Source organism: Pyrgilauda ruficollis, unplaced genomic scaffold (assembly GCF_017590135.1).
Source record: "Pyrgilauda ruficollis isolate IOZ18807 unplaced genomic scaffold, ASM1759013v1 scaffold40, whole genome shotgun sequence".
In the NCBI taxonomy this organism is placed as follows: domain Eukaryota; kingdom Metazoa; phylum Chordata; class Aves; order Passeriformes; family Passeridae; genus Pyrgilauda; species Pyrgilauda ruficollis.
In genome coordinates this window covers 9,264,018-9,284,742 of record NW_024525490.1, presented here as the reverse complement: position 1 = coordinate 9,284,742, position 20,725 = coordinate 9,264,018, and the positions used below count along the sequence as shown (strand labels likewise).

Below are 20,725 nucleotides of genomic sequence, written 5' to 3'. Positions count from 1 at the left end.
TGGATAAAGGGGAATGGACAAATCCAGTTTAATTCGGTAAATCTGAATTTTCTGAATTATCTTACTGCCTACACCAATTTCATTTTTCAGAATGTAGTCACTGATAAAGAAGAAAAAAATACTTTCATAATAGAAAAATTAGAAAAACATTGAGTCCTTTGAGTCCTTGAGTCTTTTGAGCCTTACTGCCGTCAGCACATTCTCAGAAGAAAAAGGCATTTCTGGCTACCAGGACCCATAACACACATAAGCCATAGAATCCTTAAGGTTGGAGAAGACCTCTAGGATTGAGTCCAACCATTAACCTAACACTGATATCTCCACCACTAAACCATGTCACCAAATGCTACATTTTTTGAACACTTACAGGGATGTTGACTCAAACCACTTCCCTGGACAGCCTATTCCAATGCCTGATCACCCTTTTGGTGAAGAAGTTTTTCCTAATATGACATCTAGTCATCCTTTGGTGTGACTTGACGCCATTTCATCTTATCCCGCCACTTGCTACCTGGGAGAAAAAAAACAACACTCACTACAATCTCCTCTCAGGTACTTGGAGGGAACCATAAGGTCCCCAAATCCTCAAGAGGCTTAATACTCTGTATCAAAGTACCTGCCACAGGTGGCAGCTTGTCTTTCAGAACCAGGAACTCTCCTGCTAAACTTCTCAAGTATGCAAGTACTTGAGTACTATGCAAGTTCTCAAGTATTGTCTACCTCCTAAAATGTTTATGCTAAAATGCTTGAGAAATTCACCACGGCAGTCAAGGCATCACATACCAGCAAAACATAACCCTGTAACTCAAGCAGGACTCCATCACTTAGCATCCAGAACTTAAATAAACTTTCAGGCTGGAGCTTCGTTACCATGGCATTATAGAGCCAGAAGCAAAGAGAAGGAAAGGATTCAACTTATTTGGATCAGTGACACAAGAAGTGCAGGAAAAAGAAAAGTCCCAACTATACAGAGGAAAATTAAACCCAGTTTGTTGAAATTTACAAAAAGCTACAAAGGAAAGTAAAAAATGAGCTCCCTGTAAGTAAGAACACAGAGATCAGGTGGTTGGTGGAATTTATTTCCTCCCCTTATCCTCAGAAAATGTCTAACACATTTTTAAGGCTTGAGGACTTGATCTTCTAATCATGGTTCAGAGTGCTGTCAGACTGTTTGGAAAGCCTCGAAATACACCATATTGAGAGGATCACAGAATCATAGAAAGGCTTGGGTTGAATAAGATCTTGGAAATCATCTAGTTCCTACCCCTCCGCCATGGGCAGAGATGCCACCTATTAGACCAGGTTGCTCAGGACCCCATGAAACCTGACCTTAAACACTTCCAGCAATGGGGCATTTACAACTTCTCCGGGCAACCTGTTCCAGTGCCTCACCACCCTCTGGGTGAAGAATTTCTTCCTGACATGTTATCTAGAGCTCTCATATTTCAGTTTAAAACCATCCCGCCTTGTCCTATCATTATCTGCCCTTGTAAAAGGTAGCCCTGTCTCTTTTTTTATAAGCCCCCTGTAAGTAGTGGGAGGATCCATCACATGATATGCTTTGTGCAGAGACACAACACAAAACATGCCAGGGAAGTCTGTAACAATCCCCCAGTGGGTGCTATGGAAAGGACCTGCATTCAATCTGTATGAAGTAGGATGATGTTATGACTTCATTTAGGGAGAAGTCTGTGGGTCACACCAACAGGAATGTTGTCTCTCCATTTCAGTAGTACAGGAACACTAGGAAAATCATTACACTTTTTAAGACAGAAATATTTTACAGCAATGTGTTGACCTTGCTCGGGTTATGCCCGTGATGTGACCCTGTAGACAGCAGTGAGAGGAAGGCCATTCTTAATGGCTGAGCAATCAGTTTTTGTGGCCATAATGAATCTAACTGCTAGATCAGGACTGGATGATTTCTGGAGAGGATAGGTGACTGTCATATTATATCTTAAAGCAGTCCAGTCACCTCAAACCTCCACTTCAGGGACAGATTTAATTTCTCATGCCATAACTAGCACTCTGGCTACAATCCCATTACACTAAATGGCTTCAGGACTGTATCCAGAGGCAATTTCACTTGCTAATCACCAAAAAGTAGGCTAACACAGTGCTTCCTTCAACACATTTCTTCTGTACTCACAGCCTTTGCTGAACATTGCCAGAAGGACAGAGCCTAAGGTCTCATACATATAGAGATTCTGCTTAACCACAACTTCCAGTTGTTCTTATATCATGGTTTAACAGATATGTTGAAGAAGAGTGCCTAGAAGGCTGAGCTAGAAATCAGTCCCCATTGCAGGAAAGGGATCATGCCACTGTATTCTGTCTCTTCTAATCATCTACAAAGGAAGCAAATTTCCCTCCAAGGGAAGACTACTACCCTCTTAATTTATAACTATAAACAAATACCTAGGAGAACTATCTCCTCTGATAATCTCAAGAATTTGTCCTGTTGCCCAAAGCAGGTTTTACTATTTAAAAGAAAAATCTCTTAAGACAATTTCCTGAAAAAGGATGGGGAGAAGGAACTAGATAGGTGGACATCAAATAGACAGTCACATATGTAATGGTGCTATCTACTGTGTTGTGACTTTGGGGGCCTGAAGTAGGGCTCCACTGGGTCTGTGTTAGATCCTTGACTCTCTAGATTGGTCATCAGCACCATGACTGGCTTCTTTTAACCTAAAGGCAGATGAGACAACACGCATCTTGTGGTGTGCCACCAGTAAATGAAAACCTCATTTTTTACTTTGGCAGCTTACAAGAACTACATCCGAAAAATCCACAAAACTGCTGAATTATGGCCAGAACATTCCTCTGGTTTCTTTAGGGTGTTAAGGCTATTCTTGTGTTAACATAGAGTCATCAAGCCTGTTCTCTGTATTAGCCTTCAGCAGATCCAACCTCTTAATTGGCAAGAGCCTTCTAGAAGTCTGCATCGCTTACTTGTGCACCTATTAGCCAGCAGACTGTGGCAAAACCACTTCAGCATTTAGTGCTTGGGAAATTATGCTGTCAGTGACAATACGTCTTGAAAGTGACAGAAGGCAAAGTGTCACATTTGAAGACAGACTGAACAATTTTCACACATAAGATCCTTGAAAGTCAAGGCCATATATGAAGACTCACAGATGTCTCACCATTTACCCACATCTTGAAAATTAAGTATAGGAGCACCAAGCACTGTTCTGGGAGAGTCTCCTGTTATGATTCTCTCAAGTTATGAAGTCCATTGTATTTTATTAATCTAAATTTAGTTTTTCAGTATATAAAGTATGTTTGAGATAATCAATCTAAAGAAACAGGATTTTCAACAGCCAAGTTTATCTCATTCTAAGGTAAACATCTAAAATAGGTCAAATGAATTGATATTATTGCTTGTGCATAACAACATGAGTAAAATCTGTTGCTTACTTATTCTCTGTACATTTTCCCAGGGAATGAAGTACAAGCAAAGGAATATTGCAGTGGATAGATTTTGGCAGTACTATCAAGAGCACCTCTGGTCTTCAAAGCCTCAATCTTCAGTTAAATTTTAAAAATTAGTATAACTTATTTTTCCTTCTTCCTGTTTCTAGCTACTGACTCAGGAACACATCTGCACAATGCTCAGAAACACAGTGCAAAAACTAAGCTAATCCATACTAAGCAATTTAACACCTCCAGCAATAGATAACGTGTGCTGAAGGATTTAAGAGGATACACAAACAGCCATAGCTCCTCAGAAGGCTCTCCGAGCACTGCACAGTCTGCACCTCAACAGCCTGAAATGTAGGAGATGCCTTCGTAAACAACAGAGCTTAGACTATTTTTATCATAAAGTATGTTGAGTTGTGAGGGACTCATTGGAATCTTCAAGTCCAATTCCTGGCCCTGCACAGAACACCCCAGGGATCCCACCCTGTGCCTGAGGGTGTTTTGTCCAAATGCTTCTTCAACTCAGACAAGTTTGGTGCTGCTCCTCCACTTTGTTGTCTTTAACTCTATGTACAATGTTAGCATCTGGAACACCATGCTTAGGGGAACACAAAAATAAAAGATGCTACAAATGTATATAGTTCTTTATGCATCACCTGGGAGAGAACACTTTAGCACCTTCCACAACATGAGGAAAATATTCATTCCAGCTCCAGAAAGGAGCTAACACACACAGCACTGCACTACTCCACACAGACATGACCACACTGGCTAGCAGAAGCTGGACAGCTGGATCTCAGTTTCTTCATCTAGCCATGCATGTAGAAAATACTTGGCTTTCTTTTTTTATTTTAGAAGTTTTAAGCTTTGACAGTTTTGTATTTCATGGTAGTTCATTTTGAATTCGCAGTTCATTTGTAATTTGTATTTTACATAGGCTGAATTTAAAGAGTTGTAACGTTCAGAAAAAGTACAATGTCTGGATATTAAATAAGATCTGACTGTTGAGCCCCATGTAAACTAACAGGAGCTTTGGGATTTGGCCTGACAATGAATTTGCAAGGCGCTTAGCAAAAAAACCCAAACAATATTAACCATGGAAACTGTAATAATAATAACTTGGACTGGAAAAGCAATGTAGCCTGGTAAGTTTATAGCAAGATAACATCAGAGTAGGAGCTATGGAAAGAGCCAAGGGAAAACACAATCTAGATCAATCTCAATCTACAATGCTTTACAATAACTCTTTCCATTAATTCACATCTAGAAGCACAGTAAAGTAAAACACTGTCTATCTGGATCAAAACAAAGGTTTCTCCAGTCAATTACAGGACTACAATTATGGCAACAACAGATGTCTACAGAAAAATGTAACAGGGCAGCCATAAAGACTCCTCCTGTGGCTTTCCCAGATTCCAGCCTCTTGAAGTACAAGCAGACTGACACACTCAATGGATTTTACTCCACTAATTTTCTAATACATTTTCAGGCTTTTCAAGTTCTGTGGTAGTGTTCAAACTAATATTGTAGCAGGAAGAATGAGCCTATCTTTTCTTTCTATCCTTTTTGAACCTATCAGATTGGTTTGATGCTCTAATTTGCACAATGAAGAATAAAATAAATACATCAATCCCTATTAATCTCTTCTGCTCCATTCAGGACTGTACAGAGAACAGAATATGACATGTTTTTTTCTTAATTGTGCCTTTTTCAGATTGAAGCTTACATTGTCAGACTTTAATTGGAAGATGTCTGGTGCTCTTGATCACTCATGACACCCCTGAATCTTTTCTGGTATTATTAGATTCACACTGAGGTGTGAGAACCAGAACTGTACACATCATTCAAGTTTCAGCATAATACAGAGGAATTCATTAAAAATGGTGACATTAAAACTCTTTTTCTTTGTTCTCTATTCTCTTCCTAGTAATTTCACTAGTGCTAAACAGTGAGTCCATGTTTTCCTTGATCTGTAATTCCTGAACAGTAATAGCTAGTTCAGTCTGGCATGAAATGCATAATGTTTCCTTTGTTTTCCTCTTCATCTGCATCACTTGCCTATTGCTTTCTCTGAGTTTTACGTACCACTTGACAATTCAGTTGTTCAATGTGGCAAATTCCTTTGAACATCTTTACAGCCTGTTCTCCATTTTTCTACCAATATAACTTAACATCAGCAACAAACACCTTGATTTTTACTCTTAATTTTGCTAATATACATCTACCTCCCATTTTTAAAAAATCACAATTTGAAACACAAATAGTAAGTAAAAATAAAAGATGATTTCATAATTTTATGTCCTGTAAACCCAAAGGTTTAAGCCTGACAGCAAGCTGTTTCCTCAGTGTTATGAGGGCTGTCTCTATACTGAAGATTCTAGCTATTAGACTCATAGACTTCCTCTAATACAGGTAAGTAGCACTGAACCCAGCAAGTGCATAGAACTGTCTTATTTTTCATGCCAACATTCTGAAATGAAGTGAAACTTATCCTTGAATACACCAGTAGGCTGGCATGCCTTCTTAGCCATGGCTATTCCAAACCTTTGATTAAGAAGTCAGTGGTGTTTATCTCAAGCTCTACTGAGCAGACTGCTGAGTGCACAAGAGCTCTTATCTAAGCTTGCAGACAACAGACTGAGCAGGTGGAACAAAAACAAGCAGCTTCCTTTAGCTCTGTATATAATCCCCACTTCTTGGGAAAAAACCCCACCAAACATGCACATCTGCAGAGAATACTATTGACCTGAACAGCTTTTCCAGTGTGCTACAAAAACATGGCAGTGCAGGTAAGATATTAAAGTTCTAATAGAAATGTTCTATCCTGCCATTTCTGTGGGCAATTACAGAGAAGCCACTGACATAATGAACACTTCCCTGAGTTAAATCACAACTCAACAAACACGAACATACCTTTTCACCAGGCAGACCTGCAACACCATCCGGTCCTTTCACACCCATCTCTCCCTACAAAACAAATCGATCAATTAGAAGCTCTATGGACTTCTGAGGTTAACAACAACTACTCAGGTCATGTCAGACTCAATACAAAAGCATCTTCTACCTAACTTTTTAGTAATTCAACCACTGTGGAGGAAGATGCCTTACATGTAGCACTAAAATCAGCAAAATAAATGCATTTTAAACACCTATAACATCAATTAAGTCCTTCATCAGATGAATACTTGCATATCCACATTTCCATAAAAGCAAGTCCACTAATTTTAAAGGAATTTATACCAACAGAAGACTGAAACCAAGAGGGTACATTTTCAGTTCTACACTGAGAAAGCTCAACATGTAATACAGATTTGTACAAAGTCATGTACCCTCAATAGTTTTGAAAGGCACTATTTAAATTTCTCTCTTCCTCCCTTTTATCCCTTTAGAGATAAAATCCCAAATCATAAGCAATCTATATGAAAATTTCAGTTTTGAGAGAAAAATGACTGACTGGTCAGGAGAGCTATGGAAGATCCCAACAGCTGTAGATTGGACCATAAGTCTTAAAAATTATGCAAGAAAATGTCAAACCCAGAAATGTTGCTAAACAATGTTAAGTATAAGGCTTAAAAATTTTAAAATAAAAAAATAATTTGGATGCCAGAGGAATACAACAAAAGCACTGAAACCATGTAGTGTTCATTTAAAAACAAAACAAAATGTTAGTTGTGCCTACTTCTACCAAGAAAAGAACATTATCCAGAAAGAATAACATTACAACTCTGGTCTAAAATGAAGTTATTAACCTTTCCGAAGTTGAAAAAGGAACAGTAAGATTGGCCAGAAGTACACAACAATAGTTGTATCAGAATTATAAAGGTTAAAAAGTTAAAAGACCCCTCCAAGACTATCAAGTCTAACCTTTGACTGAACACCACCATGTCAATGAGACGACAGCACCAAGTGCCATGTCCAGGTGCTTCTTGAATGCCTCCAGGGAGAGTGACTCCACCACTTCCCCGGGCAACTCATTGCAAGGACTGACCAGCTTTTCAACAAAGAAATTCTTCCTGATGTCCAACTTGAACCTTCTGTCACCCAGCTTGAGGCCAGTTCTTCTTATCCCTGTCATTGGCTGCCTGCCTGACCCCCACCTGCCTACAACCTCCTTTCAGGCACTTGTAGAGAACATTAAGGTCACCCCTGAGACTTCTTTTCTCCAGCCTAAATACCCCCAGTTCCCTCAGGCATTCCTCATAGGACTTGTTCTTACTGAGTATAAACTGTATGCCCTCACCCAGACAATGGATTTATATTAAACAGCTCTGTCTCAAAAATAGACCAAAATCCTGTATGCATGAATAGCATGAATCCACTGGCACTGTGAGAGGTAAAGGTTACCTTATCTAATTACCCACAGAGTCATTCTCTTATCTTGCATCCTCTGTTCCCTTCTGCCACTTGCCAGTATTTTAATAGACCAGTACCACTGTGTTACCTTCAGGGGTGTATTTTTATACACTGTGTAGTCTAAAATTACACAGCTTGCTACATGCCAGGAAGCCTTTAGCCTGTATGACTTACTAGCCAATTAACCAAGGTATGTTTACACTTCAGTTCCACTAACTGCAGACAGACTCCCCATCTTGAAGACAATTATTTTCCACTGCAAATTAGATCTGCAAGTTATGCTTCTACCTTCTAGTTGTGATTTTAATAACCACAGGGGGAAAGGTGGTAGTTTTCATGCCTTTATGAATATAAATATCAGATACTATAGGTATCTAACAGTATTAATAGAAATAGTACCACAGACTAAAACCAAAAATATAGGAAATGCATCTTTAATATTTTTATATTTTTCTTAATGGTAATTCCTTTTCATTCTGAAGACCTTAAAGTCCTCCACAAAAGTGAAAGATAAGTTGCTGGGAAAACAGCTTTGTAAGGTGGTGAACAGTAGTAGTACAAGGCTGGCATTTATAGGTTATAAGGTACACACAGTGTAAAAGCCAAAGGTAGAACCATGAGCTGTAAATCTACTGTCAGGATTTATTAAGAGTGACAGTGAAAATCCTTTTCAGCTGAGCTTCTCGTGGGAGGGCAGGTGTTCTGCCATCCCCAGGAAAGCAGAGCTCCATCATATATAGTGGTGACTTGGGAAGAAATGGCATCACTTGACATGTCCCCCCACTTCCTCCTTCTTCCCACTGCTTTATATACTTCTTTATTTACTGATCATGGCACCACGTGTAGGGGATGGAATATTCCTTTGGTAGGTGGGGTCACCTGTCCTGGCTGTGTCCTCTCCCAGCACCTCATGCACTGCCAGCCCTTTGCTGAAGGGAGCAGAAAAGGCCTTGACACTGTGCAAGCGCTGCTTGGCAATTATGAAAACATCCCTGTGTTATCATCCCTGTTTCCAGCACCAATCCAAAACACATCCTCATACTGGCTACTGTGAATAGAATGAACTCTGTCCCAGCTAAAAACAGGACCCTTCACCAGAAATGTCCAGGTTAAAAAAAAAAACCCAAAAAAAAAAAAAAAAAAAAAAAAAAAAAAAAAAAAAAAAAAAAAAAAAAAAAAAAAAAAAAAAAAAAAAAAAAAAAAAAAAAAAAAACAAAAAAAAAAAGAGCAAAACAAAACTCAGAAAAGTTTCTATTAGCAAAAAGAAAAAAATTGAATGTTAGGAGAAAAAAAACTCATCCAAAAGACAGCACCACTCCAGGGTTTCCCTGGTACTGTGGGACCAGCAGGGAGTATACAGATGAGGAAGTATCATCCCTGTTACTCCCAGCAGAAGCCCCCAGCTGTGTTCTGTCCCATCAGAGCAGGAGCCCAGCCTCACCAAGGCCTGAGCTGGGTGTCACTGGTTTAACTACTGCACCAGTGCCAGTGGCTGCTGCTCCTGTTTCAGCTCTGGAATGGCCCCAGTGGGAAAGTGTGATATTCCCCCACACCTTTGAGCACCTCGGAGTGGTGAGGACTTGTTGCTACCATCTCCACTCCTCAGGTAGTCTTAAACTCAGGACTGAGATGGGTACTGGAATGGCAAACACGGTAACAAAGACAGTAAGTCACATTTCAGAATTTTTAATAAGAAAAAAATGGTTGTGTTGCCTATGATATTTTCCCTTTTTAATTTGATAACTTAGACAATTAGATGGCAAAACATAAGTGAGACTATCCATAAATTCTTAGGTTGGTAAGCATGAAGTATTTCATTCTGCTTATTGTAAGATTCTTTTCTATTAAGTGTACTGACTTTGTCATAAGTGATAGCCAGCCATATTTTGCTCAACTTTCTTAATTTTCTTGAATTCCAGCTTCTAGGTCCCTATCAACAACCTCAGCAACAAAGACTGGGCCAGAAGAGAACCATTCTCAAGGCTGCATAGTACAATAGATATGCTTTAGGTGGAATCAAGTCGACTGGATTTTAAGAGGAAAGTCAGAGTAGCAGGAAAGAAAGAGTACGAAGGAAAACGGAGAGAAAGAACAGTTCAGACACCTCATTTGTTCTCCAGGAGATCTTTTTCATATCATTCTATTACAAATATTTTCCTAGTGCAAAAATATATTGCATAAACCTATCTCTACCAAACCCAAAATAGCTTTTTAAATGTCTTTTTCCTTAAGTAAAATTTAAATTAATGAAGTTGAATAGCAATAAATTTCTCCATGGTGTACATCAACAGGCATTTTAATATTTGAAAGCAATCTGCCTCTGGCTTTTTGGTCCCTACTTCACTTACAGCATTAACCAATGACCTATTAACACAGCTAACATTGATTTAACATTATATCAAAATATTTAATTCTGTTTAGATTTCAATTTAAAATATTTCATGGGCACTTAGTCTGTTTAAAAGAAATAAAAGTAGAAAACATAGTAATTTTTTAGCCTCCTTGAGAGAGAAAATCAGTTTATTTATTCAGCATATATGTAATCATTCCAATTATGGTCACCCATATTCTGTCTTTCTGAAGAATTTCTACATACTGAGGACAAAAACAGGACCTTTACAACATTATCAAAAAGCATTTGCTAACAACAAATATGTTTATAAGATTACGAGTAGCTAAATATGACACTGAAGTAGTACAAATTGCAACCAAATAAAAAACACTGTAAATCTGAGTAAATATCTCACTCAGATCAGCAGAAGAGAAAACCCAACTCCACAGCAGATACCAAAATGTGTTAAAATCACAGAAGACTTCCACCTGATTTATGTCCACTTGCAACTTCTGAAACACTCTGTGCTAAGAATCAAGCTGTCATGAGAATTATACAGCATATTATTTAGGGATAGTCCAAACTGTACACTTAGTAAGTAACAAACAAATTTGGCCCAGGCAATTTTTTTCAGTCTTAATTATTGAGAAATTAAAGAACAGTCCCTTGCTGCAGAAGCTGATCTCCCAGCAAAAATATCCTGCAGGGCAAACCAAGTATTTCACACCCAAAGGATGGGAGATAATAGTTTGAGTGGAGATCAGTCCTCATGAAGTCATAATGGAAGGCCAGGTGTACAAACAGGAAGGTCATTCACACACATGGCATCATTTTGATCAGTGATGCTCCTGCGCATTCAGATGCACAGCTTGCCAGGGATAAATCAATATTTGCATGAATGCTTGTTCCAGTGAAAATATGGCACTCCAGTTCTTTGGGCCTGCAATATACTTTGAATTTTGGCTCAGACCTGTTCAGAGGTACTAAGATGAGCCAAGAGTACAGGAATGGAGTGGATACAGGCTAATAATTAAATTCAAAATGCCTAAAATGGCTTACAAGTTATCATACTTTGACAGCTTATCACACTTTGATAGCTTTGATAGGTGATAGCTTAGATGTTCCTGAATAGTCTGACCTTAGGGAACAATGATGTTAGACTGAAGAGAAGGGCAATTTTGAGGGGTTTGAATATAGCCTAATATCAGTCTCTGTCGGTAGAGACTTCCTTGTCAATCCCATAGCAACAAACAAAGATGTAAATTCAATCATACAATTAATTAAAGTGAATGAGAAATTGGAATGAGATAAAGCAAAATAAAAGGATAAGAACTGTTGTGCTTAAAATGAGATAATAGCAACAGAAATAGAAATTTCTCATTAAAGAAGGTTAAAAAATTAACATTTTCACTTGGAAAAGACATTTAAGTACAGTTAGTCAGATGCCTATAGTAATAGGCCTTAGAAACAAAAGAAACAATAAAATGAGAAGCTGAGCACAACCAAAGGGGGAAATGTGCTTAGGAACCACACACAACTAAGAGAAGACCTGTTTTTTGTAACTGGCCAGCAAAGCTATCAAGAAGCTGCCTATTTTGTGTATAATATATTACAAGACACTCAGCCAGAGTCTGTTAGTTTCCTTTACATAATCTGACAATAAGTCATGTCATCCTGCACGTCTGGAATGTTCGAGAGCCTTTCTGCCTCTTCAGGTCTAATTATTGATGTAACAAGGCCGTCATTGAGAATGAGTGTTACTGAAAACTTGCGTAAATGCAGAGTCAATGAGAAAAATGGTATTGAAATCTCAGAGAATGCTGCTTTCAGCTCCATCATGGCAGGCACTATTTAACACAAGATTTGTTTGCTCCCAAAGGTCAGTGAGCCAATCCTGATCACAGTCATACTGTGCCCTCCATCCAAACCCCCTTCCCCCCAACAAAGAAAAAATCTACCCACTGCAAAGTTAGGAAGTAACAAGGTCAATTATAAGAAAATTTCCAGTTAAGTATCTTTCTACCTGTCTGGTGTACTACCCCTGACTTCAACCTGCTGATTCATTCAATTTTGTGAGAGGACATTCATAAATGTCAATAGACTCTCTTAAACTTCTGGGTGCAAGGGGGTTCATGGACTCTCAGATAGTTCCAGGCACAGAGAATTCATGCAATGAGGCTCTTTTTATGAAACAAGTGGGAGAACAGAACCTTACATGCTTTGTTTACAGGCACTATGCTTAGCATGGTAAATACCACTAACTGGCTGGGAGATTAAATGGTAAAAAAAAAAAATCAGACTTGTGAAGTCTGCTTTCCCAGTTTAGTAGCAATAATGGTCTAAATGGATCAGGTCAGGAGCAGAAGAACTGTTTCCCAAACAAATGCTAGGAAACTCCCTAGGCTGGTAAGATAAAGCTAAAACTAAAACCTGACAATTGCTTAATATGCTCCAGATCAAAACTTTGTGATTAGGTCTGAAAACTGACAGCAGTCCCTCTAGGTTCAGCTGGACTATAGAAACTAACATGTGTGTACTTCTTTTTTCACCTAAAAATACAGCTTGTGTCAAAAGTGAAATATATACTGGAGGGGAGGAGTTGTGGTGGGGGGCAATATACTGTCAAGGAATGTTCTTAATTTCAACCAGATGTGTAGATAAGCCTTCTCAGAACTGGACCCTTTTCAGCCACATACTACAGTTATAGGAACAGCCCTGGCTGTCTTCACAAACTATTTCAGATCTCATATTAAATGGTGTGCTGCAGGGCAGGATGTTGGGTTAGGATACCTCCATCTAACCTCTGGATCAGGACAGTCTAGGCATCTTCCTCTCACACTGCATTCCCTGTACTCAATTCCTATCTCACTGTCTTTGTGGCAGATTTACAGCAGTAAATTATTCAATTTGCCCCCTCTAATAGCACATGGAAAACACATTCCCAGACATGTCTTAATTCAGCATCCTCCAATAAAATTTAAGGAATGGAGTGTGAAAGAGAAACATCTGATATGTTGACCTATACTATTAGGAAATCCCAAGCTACATAGCATAAGAATATCATGGTAAGCATCACAGGAAAATTCAGAAAAGGCCCAAGGACAGGACCAACTGGCCTGTCCTAGAGACTTGCCAACGTCAGATTCTTCTTTCTTCACAAGTAACAGTTTCAGGTATGAGCGTTGTCAAAGAATATACAGAGGTGATGTTTCACACCTTCCTACTGATGATTGCAAGGATGATTCCACCACACGGAATTGTGTCCATCAGCAGTGATGTACATACAGGGGATGGAAAAATTCTTGTCAGACTATATACATGCCTTCTGTATGGGGCAAGGTGACAGGGCTGGGGAGGCATGTGCTTCCCAGGCAGGTAAACTGTGCTCCACAGAGTTGATGAGGTGACCCCAAAGTGGGGCAGCTGTAAAATGCCTGGCAGGGAGCTCACACACAGAGCCAGACACTGACTGATAAAGGATCCGCCCTGTGTTCAGGCAGATTCCTTTAAGGAATAACAGAATCCATATAATTCCGATTTAAGAAAGATAAGCCAATGACAAGGCTTGAAAAAGAGAATTCAAGTGATATTTTACCTTTTCACCTTTCTCTCCTTTCTGGCCTGGCAAACCAGCTACTCCAGGCAATCCTGCTTCTCCCTGATTTTAAAAGAAATAAAAAAGTCAACAAAGCAGATCTAAAATATATTTGGTTAGGTTTCCTGTCTTTGTCACAAATGCCTAACAAAGCAAATGACTCAATAAATATAGTGCAACACCCAGGAGAAGTATTAAAAAGAAAACAAACATTACGTAGAATATAATTCATTCTCAAGTGAAAACATTTACACTAAATATAATGCCTAAATATAATTCTCAGTTTTACCATGGCACTTTTTTGGGTGTATATTCAAACAACTAAACCTTACTGACATCTCTAACTTTACTTTACTTTTTGGATTTAACTAAATCTGAAATGTACTGGTTCTTAACTGGGAAACACAATGTAAATGTATTATAATACAACAAACCAGTAAGATTTGTTCATGACTGAAAAAAAAATTCCAAATGTTTTTATATCCAACAGGATTAAACAGCATGATGCATTTAAAAAGCAATAGGAAAACTTTATACTTTATTTGGAAAGCAGTGGCATCTCTGTGTAGATTCTTGCTGCGTCCCTGGAAGAGTGTATATTTTGCTGGCACGAACAGTCACTGGTGATGAAGTTGTAGCCAGTAACCTCTCCTCACGTGGGCACTAAAACAAAAAGATTTTCTGGTTTTTGGTCCACTTTAGTTAACAGGTAAATACCATCCAACCACTTGTTTTAAGCTATCTTCTGTTCGAATATTCCTATACAAACCATACATGGAAAGTGACAACAATTTCCAGACAGAAAAAAGCTGTAAAAAAAATCAATTTTAGATATTTAGATCCTTCTGTTCTAAAATTTATGCCAGTTAAAACTGATATGTCTGTCCCACTTCTTTCTTCCAAAAGACAGAGCAGTGAAGAGGAACAAAGTCTCCCAAAATCAGAAGTAGTGAAACAGAAAATGTCCATAGGGTGAAAGAAAAAAGATAGTACTGCATAGTCTCATCCTGCCCTCTGCCATCCCCCTAAGTGCAAAATACAAAAGTGAATGCTAAGGAAAACTTTTCTTTTTTTTCCCTTGTAGTTAAATACTTCTGGTATAGATAGTTTGGAAACAAACAAAATAGCACTGAAGCCAAGATTTACCTGCCTGTGACTCCTGAGAACTGAGCCAACCTGAAGAAACGGGACAAGCCAATAGAACCTGCTAAATTTCAGTAAATCTCATTAAGATGTAATGAAGCTTTTTTTTTGAACCTTCTGTCAGAGAAATTCCCACAGGATTTAGCTACACAGATGAATGAATAGTTATGTGTTATTGATAAAGCCTATTGTTGAGCTTTTTGTCTTCATATATAATTAGGATTTGTTTTGTTCTTGCTTTTTTTGCTATTGTGTCATAACTGCTCAATAAATTGTATTTCCAAACACCAAGGGGAACATACAGGAAATTAATTAATTCCACTTTTTCATAAGCTTATACATTCAAGAGAAAATCTGCATTACTATCAAGAATATACTTAGAAATAAATTTGAACTATTAATCATTGTTTAAAATTGAAATTTGCCCCCTGGAATTAGACCATGTTTTTTTCATGCTTCTGAGCACTAAGCAGTCTTGTGTTCTTCTGTTCTTGGGCAGATTTCTCTCTCCCATCCAGGTACACTTTCTCCTATCTCTTTGTGAATGTAATCAATCAGTCCTCCTACAGGCTCTGGGGTTTTTTTGCCGACTACAACCTTGGTGGTGATGGCACTGTCCGCTGTCTCAGAGGAGCCTGATCTTACAGACTACTTATGAATAGCAGGCCAATAATTTAAAACCAACTTCTTTCTGAGGCTATTTGTGGTTTGGTTGGGTTTTGGTTTTTTTGGGTTTTTTTTTTTTTTTTGGGTTTTTTTTTGGGTTTTTTTTTTTTAATGCAAGATAAAATGCAAAATAATTACACCTACAACTTCAAGCTATGGTTCTACTGTTTTCCAGTTTACACTGATTCTTGTCTGCCAAAACAAGAGGGAAAAGTGAACCCTTTAAACTAAATCAATGTTTTCCCTCATGTTAAACAATATATATATGTCAACATGTGCATTCTAAAGAAAGTAATTCACAGAATCATGAAGGTTGGAAGAGACCTGTAGGATCAAGTCCAGGCATCGACCTACCACTACAACTTTCCAGTTATTAAAGACCCATTCCTCCATTTTAGTATATTAAAATAAAGAAAACTAAACACCATCCTATTTTCCTTCTCTTCCTCTGTCATGCAGACTCTTTCATGGGCTTTGCTTATATGATCTGTAAAGCTTCATAAGATGCAACTGTTACTGAAATGGCCTCTGTCGTTAGAAATCATTCCCAAGCCATCGCAGTGATTTGTTTCCTACACTCCTAGACTTCTTCAGTTCCTAATTAGACATTAATCAATGTCAAGGGATACAGATAAAAAGCACTAGCAGCACCTAGTGCCTTTTGCTGATGTTCCACTGTACCATTTATTTAGGCAGCAAAAAATTATGTACCATGACTCCAGATAGGGAATTCATTTTTAGGAGATAATTAAACTATCACCTCTGTTGAAATTTTTTACAGCTCTTTATCAGGAAACAATAATGCAATTTCTTTTGTATTAACATTTGAATTTTAACAGCTAACTTACCAAGTCTGAAGATATTTCACAACATGTATCTTCTATTGCAAGTTGTGAATTACAATAAACTGCTATGTGGTGAAGTTCAATCTATTAAGGAATACAAAAGAAATTAATATGAGGTGTAAAAAATTATGTGTTATAGCATGCTTTTTCTTATCTTGGGGTAGTAAACTTTCTCTTTGAAACACTGTATATTTCAAAAATGCTAGAAAAAATACAAACCCAAAAGAATTACACAGCTCCGCATTTAAGGACCAAATTATGCAGTCTATTACTTTGATGTAAATCACATTTTAGATTTCATTTATTTTCATTTAAGCTGCATCCATCTGTATTGGTTTGCTATATTACACAAGAATTTTAGCCTTGTGCAAACCTTTTACCCTCTGCAAACCTTCTTTTCAGGAATGTAATTTTCCTCTGCAGGCAACTAAACTAAAGGTTTGATAAACTCTCTATCACATGCATCTATTGTGTTGGACAGACCTTTGCCAGGACATTGCCACTAAGTTAACTGAAGAGCAAAAATCACCAATTCTGTAGGTAAAGCTTTTGTTTGAGAGACTTTGGGTGGATTGGAAAGATGAGAAGAAAGTAAAATTCTAACCAGTTATTCTTGCCCTCATATTCCTCTTTCTGCATCAGTTTTATATCCTCTTCATCTCCCTCTTGCACTTGGTATTGAGAAAAGTGACCCTTGCTCTAGGATCTGCTCTGCTGCCTTCATCAGTTTTAAGCCCATAATATTTTCCTGCAAACGTGGAAATCCCAATTGACAACTTCCACTCAGAATTATCCACCTCATACCATGCAACCAGCAGAAAAACCCTGCTTTTTCTGCTGCATGTTATTTGGAAATGAGGAGACAGTGCAATATTTCAAATAATGTTGAACTCAAGTCTTATAAAATAAAACAAAGCATGAGCTTGGCTCCATGTAACTGCTCTCGCAGTTACAATGTGCTGTTTTCCTCTGGAGCCCTACAGCATACACAACATCGCTGAAGCTTTCTGATGGTCACTATAAACCCGAAGGCAGATGGTTTAAACCTGGTAGCTGCATGTCACTGTACTTAAAACAAACTAATATTTCCTGAAGATTTCAAATTACTTGCTGTGTTTCAAATTACTTGCTTTCAAATTACTTTCCTCCCTGCATGAGGAAACAGAAGAGAGCATCCCTGGGACAGAAAATAGCCCAGAATATTATGGGGTTTCCTTGGGTAATTCTTGCACCAAAGGCTGCAGGAAACACACCTCTGGCCACTTCCTAATCCCTCTCTTTTGGATAAAGGAGAGACAATTATGAACAATGTGCCCCTTTTTCTACATAGCTGAATTACTCTAGAAGACCTCAATACGGAGGTAATCCTTAACTATTTTGTGTCTCCCCTTTGTCAAAGACAGACAAAGTGTAACAGGTGACTGATACCAATCTATAAATAAATCTTACTAAAAATGAAAGAAAATAATTAGAACCGCAAGTTACCTCTAAACATAGAAATACTATATCTGTGGCAATTAGGTGGCTCTTTCTCCAAATACAGAAAAACAGACTCCTTAAACCAGGACTGAGTTCTATGCAGTTACTCTGGCAACTGCTTTGTCTTAGCAGATGCTACATAATTGAATAATGTTTAGAGAAAAACACTTAAGGACTTCAAATTAAGAATACACACTCAAAAATAATGACTGGGTTTGAACATTTTATCTACGTGATTCTTTACAACTGTGTTAGCAAAAGCATGGCTAAGACATGACTTCAAGTTATCTGTTTGTCCTTTCATACTACTCACATCTACAGGCTTATCATCCGCAGCACGAGAAGCAATCAGTGTCCTTCCCTGCAAGTCAATGGTGAATTTCTCATCAGTCTGCTTTCTCTCAATTAAATTACAATCCAAATAGAGGGAAATGATCCCCGACTGCACGCTAATACCAAGCTTATGCCACTGCCGATCAAACAATGGATAAATTTCTCGACTCTTAAAAGTGTAGTGCAGTATATTTCCCTGAGAGGATTTGGTCATATACTCCACCACCTTTTTTGTACCATCCAGGAGGACAGAGATCTGAAAACAAGATAAAATAAAATAAGTGGTTATTTAAAAGTTATAAGAAAGAAGCACATACATAAAACATATATAATAAAAATATTTCTACTACATACACAGGGCAAGAATTATGTCATGAAGCATTCTTCTATGTAACTTGGTAAACACATATCAGCTATAAATAAAACAGGCATTTATTCTATTTTGCAGTCTAAATTGAATAGATTTTGCTAAATTTCTGTCATTCTTGCCACAAATTATCAGTTATTTCAAAGCAGGCTATCTATTTCATATAAACTTTAGCTAAATCCATTAATGAAACATCCATTATTACAGGTGCCATATTACATGCAGGAAAAAAGAAACTTTTTGAAGGAATAAATCAAAGATGACTCTAACCTCAGGTGTGTCATACTGATTTAAAACTTGCCATATATACCAACGCTCTTTCTTGGTATTTCGCCGTACACGGAACGTAGCAACCAGAGAGTATTCTTCAGGAAGCCCATTTGGAAACACTTGCCTGGAACAGGAGGGAGGAAAGATTTCTTGTTATTCTTATACAAACAAGCACTGCTTAAAAGGAACCAACAGAAATAATACCTGGTGAAAACAAGAAGACAAACAATTTCTCCACTCATACATATTCACAGGCCTCAGCATTCAGAAGTGTTTCTTCACAAAAGTACAATTCAGTCTTTTTATAAGAATAAATGACTGAACATTTTTTTATTAATTTTTGTTCTAAATTTTTTCGCATCTGTGATTAATATAAATAATTTCTAAAAAGAAATTATGCAAAGTGAATGTCCCACATGAAAGTGTTTTAAAATACATATTTTTCCAGTTTATTGCTTGGGATACTTGAATAAGTTTTGTAGAGGATTTGTGGAATAACTCCCATCCTTGGAGACTTTCAAAACACAGCTGGACAGGGCTCATAATAACCTGATCTAACTTTCAAATTGGTCCTGCTTTGAGCAGGGATTTGATCCAGTGACCTCCATGGGCAATGACACAGACATCTTGAGCATCAGAACAGTTGGACTTTAGCAAGCTTGAAAAAAAATAAGGAATGCATTTTAGAGCAAATGATTTATTGTTGTTTGATTTTGTTATTACTTTCTCACCTAACATGCATCAATGTCTCAAAAAAAGTCAGACCTATATCACAGAATGTACCTCAACATCACTTCCATGAACTCTTTGAAAAGTCTGTATTTCACAAAAAATGAAATCTGTACCTCAACTCTACAGCCTTTGGTAATCATATATACTAATTTTTTACTAAATAAATTAGGATAGTACAATCAACTTATTTAATTTGAAGCTTCTGCATTTCAAATGATTTATTTTCTAAGATGGAGGTGAAAAAATTAAAACCACAGATCTCTGCACAACACAGGAGTAGCAAAAGCGTTCACATTGCTGTTTACAATCAGCTAGCCATGGTGCAAAAAGCATTCCCTGGATCAGAGTTCAGGAAACCTGTGGACCCCCCCACACAGAAGAAAAATTTCCTCCATTTTATTTCCCACAATCACATGAAGCAAATGGTTTAATTCTAAAAAAGTACTGTTGGGATTACAATTATACAGCAATGTGCTATAAAGCTTTTCTTAAAACCAAAATAAGACAAACAACAAAGGTGGGGGCAAAGAAAGAGCAAAGCACTACAGCTGATGAAACAACAGCCCTACAACCCTCCTGGACATTGCTGTACTTAGGAGCTCAGGAAAATGCCTCCTGTGCAGAGAAGCCTGCTCTAAATCCTGCCAAAGAGCTTCTTTAAGGACTAGCACCTATCTAAGTCCCTCATGTGGGAATCACACTTCTTTGGCTCATTTCCCATAGCTGATTCCTGTTTTATCCTAGGACCAAATTGGCTGCTGTCCCACGTTGTTACTGGACCCATATGCTGCTGTACAGCTATAGATGTTGGAATGCCAAAAAGCAAGGCAAAAGAGAATAGGCTTGGCTGTACTTAGACGTAGATTTCATACTTTGTATTTCAAATATAGCATAAAGAACATGTTTCACGATTTATAAAAAAAAATACCTTCATTGGGCATGAGTGTGTGAGTGCAGAACAATAAACTATCTGGATGTGGGATCAGCCCTACGATTTCCTGCACCCCAGGCAGGCTATGGAGATGGTATCTCAGGTTTACAGCTGTAAGCTAGACAGGATATCTGGCATCTGATGTGGATGGGAGCATCTGATTAGCTCTCGAAAATCAATTAACTTTCCCAGCTAAGTTCCATATTGGGGACACTGGGGAATTCACGTTAATGGACAAAGGACAGACAACTGT

At 37.9% G+C, this 20,725-nt stretch overlaps 1 protein-coding gene across 5 annotated transcripts in view; it reads right to left on the bottom strand.

Annotated features, from left to right (window-relative positions):
* Positions 1-20,725, bottom strand: part of COL19A1 (collagen type XIX alpha 1 chain) — a 178,479-nt gene that overhangs the window by 128,597 nt on the left and 29,157 nt on the right. For all 5 annotated transcript variants that reach the window (XM_041477498.1, XM_041477497.1, XM_041477499.1 and 2 more), the window contains exons 5-10: positions 18,810-18,933; positions 18,153-18,428; positions 16,364-16,444; positions 14,244-14,369; positions 13,707-13,769; positions 6,340-6,393 (exon numbers count right to left, since the gene is read on the bottom strand). In XM_041477498.1, coding sequence (XP_041333432.1) covers positions 6,340-6,393; positions 13,707-13,769; positions 14,244-14,369; positions 16,364-16,444; positions 18,153-18,428; positions 18,810-18,933 — 724 coding nt within the window. The remainder of the gene's footprint in view (positions 1-6,339; positions 6,394-13,706; positions 13,770-14,243; positions 14,370-16,363; positions 16,445-18,152; positions 18,429-18,809; positions 18,934-20,725) is intronic.